At 49.5% G+C, this 8578-nt stretch overlaps 1 protein-coding gene across 1 annotated transcript; it reads right to left on the bottom strand.

Annotated features, from left to right (window-relative positions):
• Positions 1–400: 400 nt before the first annotated feature.
• On the bottom strand, positions 401–1759 carry RHOB (ras homolog family member B). The gene is given in 2 exon segments (XM_006172221.3): positions 401–1172; positions 1174–1759. Coding segments are annotated over 2 exon segments (966 nt in total). The 5' UTR covers positions 1368–1759.
• Positions 1760–8578: the final 6819 nt, after the last annotated feature.

Consider the following 8578-nt stretch of genomic DNA (forward strand, 5'->3'; position numbering starts at 1 on the left):
GGCACAAAGTTCGAGTATGGCAAAAACAACCCCACAGGTTGCCCTCCCTCCTTCTGCCGAGGTCGGGGAGGGGCTGGCCCGGGAGGCTGGCCCACAGGAGACGCTGTGTCTGGAAGCTGTGTCCTCTCAGCCCCAAGTCAGTTGCAAATGTCTTCTCCAGGGGTCCGGAAAGATGGCCAAGTCCGGTTCGTGCTCAGATGGGCGCCGGACCCAACCTGGGCCCAGAGGTGTGCTAGCGACCTGGTCACTCCTTCCACCACCACCATTAAATAACACCATCTTCCCTCCGAAAATAAAATTATATCTATATTTATAGAACACCCCTCCCGTCCTCCCCAGCCCTCCCCTCCGCAGTTCCCAGGGTCTATGTTACAGACAAGAGGTTGCAGGCGCTGTCTGGTTAAGGGTGAACATTTGATGGGGCGCAGCCGCAGTCCCAGCCATGCTCGCCCTGGGGGACCAGAGATGGGGGTGGAGTGAGAACGGGGCGGGGTGAAAACCGGGCGGGGGAGTCGGGCAGACACACAGCCTCACACCCTGAGGCCCGGCTCTTCGGAGGATGCTCAGGGGACCCTTGGCTTTCGGCCTGTGTAACACAGCTGGACGCTCGCAGACGCTGGGAAAGGGGCGCCCGGTGCCCACGCCGACTCTCGGCGCCAGAACCAGAGCCGCCAGCAGATGCCAGGCAGTTCGGTGGGGTCCCTGGGCAGCGCAGGTCTCCCCTTCGGCCGGCACGCGGGGGAACGGCCAGGAGGGGGAGCCGCGCCGGCAGCGGCAGGCGGGGGGGGAGCACCTTACAGCAGTTGATGCAGCCGTTCTGGGAGCCGTAGCGCTTCTGCAGCGCGGCGCGCGTGGCCGTCTCAAAGACCTCGCGCACGCCCTCCTTGGTCTTGGCGGAGCACTCGAGGTAGTCGTAGGCTTGGATACGCACGGCCATGGCGCGGCCGTCGTCCGTGCGCACCGGTTCCTGCTTCATGCGGGCCAGCTCTGTGCGGACGTGCTCGTCGCTGCGCAGGTCTTTCTTGTTGGCCACCAGGATGATGGGCACGTTGGGACAGAAGTGCTTCACCTCGGGCACCCACTTCTCGGGGATGTTCTCCAGTGAGTCCGGGCTGTCCACCGAGAAGCACATGAGGATGACGTCGGTGTCCGGGTAGGAGAGCGGCCGCAGGGGGGGGGCGCCCCGCCGTATCCCACAGCGCCAGCTCCACCTGCTTGCCGTCCACCTCGATGTCGGCCACATAGTTCTCGAAGACGGTGGGCACGTACACCTCGGGGAACTCGTCCTTACTGAACACGATCAGCAGGCACGTCTTGCCACACGCGCCGTCGCCCACCACCACCAGCTTCTTGCGGATGGCCGCCATGAGCGGGCCGGGCCCGGGCAGCAGGAGGGGGCCCGCAAACGCCTCGCTGCCGTCCCGCTCGCCGCTCACTGCTCACCTCCCGCTGCGCGCTGGGGGCAAGGGTCGCTAGCTGCACCCAGGCCCCGCGATGGCGCGTTCTCTCGGTGCGCTCCGGCTGCCGCGGCGGAGGCGGTGGGGGCGCGGGGGCATAGGGCGAACCGTGCGTCTCGTCGCGCTGTTCCCGGGCGTGGCCGCTCTTCTTGCCTTGGACCAGGGACGGGTGGGTTTGTGCGCAACTGTAGCTCGAGCTGCGGACTTGGCCTGTCTCCCTCCCGGTGTGTCCAGGCCTCGCTTAGCGTCCTGGAGGACTCACGACTACAGCCGGACTGCGGTGGCAGATGCAGGCTGCGGCCCTAGCGCCCGCTATTTAAGGATTCCGGCCACTTTCTTAATATAGCCACCCAATGGCAAGCGAGCCGGCTGAGCTCATCGCTGCGGAGCTTGGCTCTGATTGGTCGCCCGCTGCTGCCCGCAGGCGGGGTCGGGCCAGCTTGATTGACGGCCCAGGCCGCCGGGTTGGGAGAGGCGCGATTGGGGAGTCTGATCCCCGGCCCGCGCTGCGGAGCTCTGGCGGCCCCGGGGTCCCCATCTACGCCCACCTTCCGCGCTTGAAGCCCGGGAGCTGGCCGCGTGGAGCCTGAGGGGTCTGGATGAGGGGTTCCGAAATCCGAGGCACTTTGTGGGGGCGTTGGCGACTGCCTCGCCTTCAGAATTGCTGTTTCCTGGCAAACTCCCTGAGGGTGGTCGGACCGTGGGGGAGGGGCCCTTGCGTTTGTTTTTAAGTAAACACACACACACACACACACACACACACACACACACACAAACCCTTTTGTTTCCTGAAAAAAAATTTTTTTTTTTTTTTTTCTTTCGGAGGCGGCCTCTCCTGTGGTCGAGTCCCCAGGCTCGGGTACTTGCCCTAAAGCAGCCTTAGGTTTGGACCGTGAATCAAGAAACCGTCTGGAGATCCCACTGCCAGCCCCTTGACTGCCCAGACTTTACGTCTCTCCGTGAAGATTAGGGGAAGCAGCGCCGAGCTTCAGAACAATGAAGAGGGAAGGCCAGGGCTAGTCGGCTTGGTGGAAATTACCCGGCGGGGAAAGGCAGACGGTACTTGCCCTAAAGCAGCCTTAGGTTTGGACCGTGAATCAAGAAACCGTCTGGAGATCCCACTGCCAGCCCCTTGACTGCCCAGACTTTACGTCTCTCCGTGAAGATTAGGGGAAGCAGCGCCGAGCTTCAGAACAATGAAGAGGGAAGGCCAGGGCTAGTCGGCTTGGTGGAAATTACCCGGCGGGGAAAGGCAGACTTGGTGCTGTTTTGCAGGATTAAGTCTGATCGTGGATCTTACTAAGCAGGAGAACTGTCTAGTGGAGAGAGCACAATAGAACCCACCTACCCCAAACCCCCTTAAACAGATGAAAAGGCTTGAGGCGGAGGATTGGGGGGACCAGTGTTTGCACGTGGGAGCAAGCAAGTAAGTATCTGTGAGTGATAGCTTAGGGGACTCCAGACAGACGTCAGTATATCCCCATGGCTCCTGCAGGAAGCACACGTAAGTGATAGTTTAGGGGACTCCAGACAGACGTCAGTCGTCTATCCCCATGGCTCCTGCAGGAAGCACACGTACCTGTGACATAGAAGGACCTAAGCACACCAGATTTCAATGGACAGAAGTGTGGAGGGGAGACAGTCAGGGACAGCCCACCAGAAGGAGAAAGAGCTTGAACAAAAACAGAAAGGTGGGAAAGAACTCTAGGACCAGGGCATAGCTTGGGGTGGCTGCTCCTGGTGGAGAGATGGTTGAAGCTCAGACCGGGCCCCAGCCTGGTAGGGCAGGGCTAGAACTGGAACTATGAGGTTCGTTTGAAGTTGGCTGTGTGACATCCAGCGCCTTAATCTCCACACTACCTGCTGGCCCCTTTCTGAGTAAGTTGGGCTGCATCCATCTGGAGTCAAAGGGATGCTTCTCAGTTTTTCAGCAGAGGACAAATCCACCACATTATGGTGAGGTTATTGTCTTATATTTTGTCTCCTTCCCTAGACTGTGAGTTGTTGGGAGGCCAGGATGGGGTCTTATCTCAGCATTTTGAAGACTTAGCACAAGGCCTGGCCCCTTTTACAAGAATTAGTAAATGACTGGAGAATTAACCCGAATACTCAGGAATTCAGGTTGGAACTTTCTGGAAGGGTTTTTTTGTTTGTTTGTTTTGTTTTTGGGGAGTTGTCATTGTTGTTGTTTTCTTTTTTTAAGGTTCTTGCCATAGGGTGCGTGCACTGGCCAGAGAAAAACAGAGAGAGACAGAGAGATAGAAAGCGAGAAATCACCCCCCAGGGGAGATGGCCACGCCGCAATCCCTTCTCCTCCATTCTCCTCCTGGGATTCTGGGCATGCATGCACAAGTGCCCAGCAATTCTCAAGCCTCCAGATCTGGGACTCGGAATGGGTGGTCCATGTGGGAGTCCAGCAGCTCAACCACCATGCCACCTGCAGGCCCCCCTGAGTAATTTCGTTGTTGTTTATTGGTATTTGTTCTAGGGCATGTGCGCTCATGGGAAGGAAAGAGACAGAGACAGAAAGAGGGAAAATGAGGAATCACCCCCAGGAGGGATTGCCAAGCTGAGAGCTCTGCTTCTCCATTCTCCACCTGGAATTTTGAGCATGCATACGCATGTGCCTCATGTGATTTTCAAGCCACCCAATCTGGGGCTTGAACCACAGTCAACCACATGGAAGTCTGGTTGTTTTAACCACTGCACCACCTACTGTCCCTTGACTCCCAGTGATTTTTTTTTTTTTTTAAGCTGTAGCAACTGCGACTTGAATTAAGAAGGTAGCCATGTGGGATCCCACTGCCTTAATCTCCACACCATCTGCTGGCCCCTTTCTGAGAGTTTCTTACCTCAAGACTCCAGGCTCTGCTTAATAATCATGCAACCAAACCCTTGCAGCCAGTTGTAACTGAACCAGTGTTTTCACATGCCATTCTATGTTAAGATTTAGGTTTCAGGGCTGGACAATGGTGCAGCAGTAAAATGTAAAGTTCTGTGAGACTGACCTACATGAGAAGGTTCCAAGTTCAAATCCGAAGACCTCCCTGAGTACACCGGGCATGTGTGTGCCCATGATCTGGGCCTGGCTGAGGGTATGAGTGGATATTGGTGTCAAGACCCTATTGAGGATGTTGTCTTTTTGTCTCTTTTAGAACTTATGGAAGAAATAAATCAATAAACTACAAAAACAAACAAAAACAGGGGCCAGCAGGTGGCGTAGTGGTTATGGTGCTGGACTCCCACATGGCTGACCACAATTCGAGTTCCAGAGCCAGCGACTTGAAAATCACACCAGGCACATGTGCATAGGTGCTCAAAATCCCAAGAGAAGAATGGAGAAGGTATTGTAGCATGGCCATCCCCTCTGGGGGGGATTTCTTGTTTTCAGTCTCTCTGGCCAGTGCATATCCCGATAGCAAAAATCTCTCAAAAAAGAAAGAAAGAAAGAAAAAAAAAAACCTTGGTTCCTATTTGGCTGTACGAATATAATCAAATTAAGTAAAGGGTTAGTGCTGTGAACCCCTAGATTCCATCCTATAGAGAACATTTCATTCAAAGGATCAGGGCTTTGCTCCTCATACTAGATTACTTCTACTTCAACAGTCAACTCTTTTTGGAGTGGGGCAGGGGGTGTTTTTGTTTTTCAGATAGAAGAACTGATCCGTTAGCAAGTCAATAGATTTTTTTGATCATTAGTTCAGGGCTGCAATCTGGAAACTTTTTTTCAGTTAGCCTATTAGGAAAATCATATCTACATACACTTTTCTTCTTTTAGTCAAAAGCTTTTGTGGGCTTTGTATTGTTAACATTGCTCTCCTTGGTCTTAATATAGCTTGGGAATCTGGGCAATGTCCTTACACTTCAAATAATAAGAAAATATAAAACAATTAAAACTTTATGCCATGCTTTTTCTTTTTATATAATACAAAGAATCAGGAAGAAAGATTGAATTCACACATTTCCTGATTTCCAGACATATTATATGAAGTGTTCCAAGCTCAAATCTCAATATCAGAATAATTTCTAAAAATATGCAGTTGGTAAATACAAACAGACTTCCAAAAGTGCATGGAAAATACATATTATGAGAAGCTATGCATGGATTTCAAACTGTTTGTGGACTAAAATTAGCTCATACTTTAATTCCATTTTTTCTTAAACTTTTTGAAGCTCCCGCATATGCCAAAGTAAACAAATAGAAAATCGTGTTCTGCAGAGACTTTGTTGCATGACTGCTTTTTTCTTTTTTTTTTCCAGGATGCTTTGACAAGCTCTGTGGAAATTGGCTTGCTGCTTCAAAGACTGCACCACTCATAGGATAAACTTTTCCAAACTAGGTGATGTCCTGAACAACCTCCTCCCTGCCCTGTTGCTCTTCATAAATATTCAATTGAAAGGCACAGATATTTCTTTTCTCCAGCATTTTCTGGGGGCCTTTTGTTGTTGTTTTTGCAGTTCCCTAAATGTGTCATTAGACTGTCTCTTTCCCATCTTTCCTTTTTTTTTTCTTGTGAGCACCAATTTCTATAAAGTTCTCTCTTAGGACTGCTTTCACGTGTCCCGTGGGTTATAGAAGTTTGTGTGCTCACTATCATTGGTTTCAATGAATCATTTGATTTCCGTCTAAATTTCTTCCGTGGTTGGGAAGCCATTCTAGAGTACGTTGTTTAGTTTCCATGTGTTTGTGTATATTTGCACTCTTTGGCAGAAACTGAGAGATTGGAGGGTGTAACAGCAGAGAGGGAAGCTGTGGATGCTAGGGACAGTGTAGGAGGGGATAGGTAGTGGGGGATGTGAGGAAAGGGGTTGGGGGAAAAAAAGAGAAGCATTTAACAGACACAAAAGTGAAAACGTATCTGTTGATGATAATGTATAATGATAGTATCTGTGACCTGACTGATGCACACTGTATTATGCTGGGAAAACAATTTTCTATGTTGTAAATATGTACGGTGATTAAGTGTAAAAAATTTAAAAGGAAAGGATAAAATTTGACTCTTCTTTGGGAACAAAATTTGACCCTTTCATTTCAACAATTAATTATTAACATATAGATTCAATGTGTGGCAGGTAATAGCGTACCAGTGAGAGAGGGAAGTTATCTTTTTGAAAAAAGGAGAATATTCACCCATCATCAGTCTCCAACCTAATTTACTTCATTTCGTTTTGTTTCGTTTTGTTTTGCCCATCACTTGTAAATCACGCCCACTCCTCTAAGACCAGATCAGAGATCGGAATTTCCATTATATTGTAGTGCCACCTTGTGGCAATCTTTATGGTTTTCTGTTTTCTATTTTTCTTTAAAGTACAATCTTTAGTCAAAAACCATGCATTTTGTGAATATGATTTTTAAAAATTTCAGGCCAGAGGATGGCCTGGTGCTTGCGGTGGCCAGATCCCACATAGCTGACCATAAGTAGTTCAAGTCCTAGACCCAGTGGCTTAAGAAACATGCAGGACACTGTTGCATGCATGCCCAAAATCCCAAAAGGAGAGAAAAGGACCAGCAGGTGATGTAATGGTTACATCACTGGACTCCCAGTCTACTGCAGTTCAAGTCCCAGAACCAGCAGCTTAAAACTCACACCCGGGCCCATGTGTGTGTGTGCCCAAGATCCTGAGAGGAAAATGGAGAAGCGATTGCAGCATGGCCATCTCCCCGGGAGGTGATTTCTTGCTCTCTAGCTCTCTGTCTCTCCAACAAGCACACACACCTTATAGCAAAAGTTTCTCTTAAAAAAAAAAAAAAAAAAAAAGAGGGAGATAAGTTAAGGAGAAGGGATTGCAGTGTGACCATCCCCCATGGGGCGGGTGCTTTCTCACTTTCCCTATCAGTCTCTCTCTTCTCTTTCTAGTGAACACACATGCCCTCTGGCAAAACTTTTTCAAAAAATTTAACAGGAAGTGAAACTCCATCCTGTGAAGTTTTACAAGTACATTTAGAAAGTCTTTATGTGTGTGTGATATGTGTGTATGTGATATATGTGTGTATATACATATATATACACAGATGTATATATATACACACACACAGATGTACACACACGCACATAGATAGATAGATAGTAACTTCTTTTTTTTTTTAGTTTGCTATAGAGTGGGTGTGTTCACTGGAGAGAGACAGACAGAAAGACAGAGTGAGAGAGAAATCACCCCAGCCCCCCGGGAGGATGGCCATGTTGTAATCTCTTGTCTTTTCTCCTCTCTGGATTTTGGGAATGCGTGGACACACACACCTGGAGTGATCCTCAAACCAGCTGCTGGCCCAAAATATTGGGTCATTGGAAAAGCCCTGATGGAGTGAACTGGTGAAATAGCATTTTATGACTTTTGAGTAAAACATTGCTGATTTTCTTCTAGGCTTTGTTTTCCAGTTTTAAGGATTTTTGTCCCATCGTGAGCTGTTGATAGGTTCATGTACCTACTATTTGAACAGAATCCTAACTTGTTTCCTGGCTTTAAGTTTTAAGCAAAGTTCCTTAGCATCTCTTTGATTTATTAAAGTTAAAATTGCTCTTCTTGAAATTACCAGCTGAACTTGCTATTGAAAGTAGTTAGATTATATAAGAAATGGTGTGATCAATAAAATATGGGGGGGGAGGGATAGAAAACAATTGTAGATATCAGAGATAGTGTGGGAGGAGGGTGGGAAAAGGCAGAGGGTTAGAAATAGGGGTAAAGGGAACCAGCAGTTAGCGTAATGGCTATGTCGCTGGACTCCCACATAGTCGACCGCGGTTTGCGTCCCGGACCCGGTGGCTTAAAACTCACGCCGGGCGCGTGTGCGTGCGTGCCCAAGATCCCGAGAGGAGAATGGAGGAGAAGGGATTGCGGCGTGACCATCCCCCCTGGGGGGTGATGACGGTAACATGCATGATTAAGCCACTATACAGTATATTCTGGATGGGAAATTACATTTTGTATACTGTGACGATGCTTAGGGAATGAATGCAAATTAATTAATTAAAACATGTTTCAGGGGAAAAAAGCTCATGGAAATACGTGTAATGGGGAAACCTTGCCCGCGGAGTGCAGTGTGGTAAGGTTGTGCCACTGCCTGGCCCTCCCAGCCCTTTGATCTCTTCCACTACAGCAGCGCCCTCCTCTCAGCTCTCCAG

This window comes from Tupaia chinensis, unplaced genomic scaffold (assembly GCF_000334495.1).
Source record: "Tupaia chinensis unplaced genomic scaffold, TupChi_1.0 Scaffold144952_1, whole genome shotgun sequence".
NCBI lineage: Eukaryota > Metazoa > Chordata > Mammalia > Scandentia > Tupaiidae > Tupaia > Tupaia belangeri.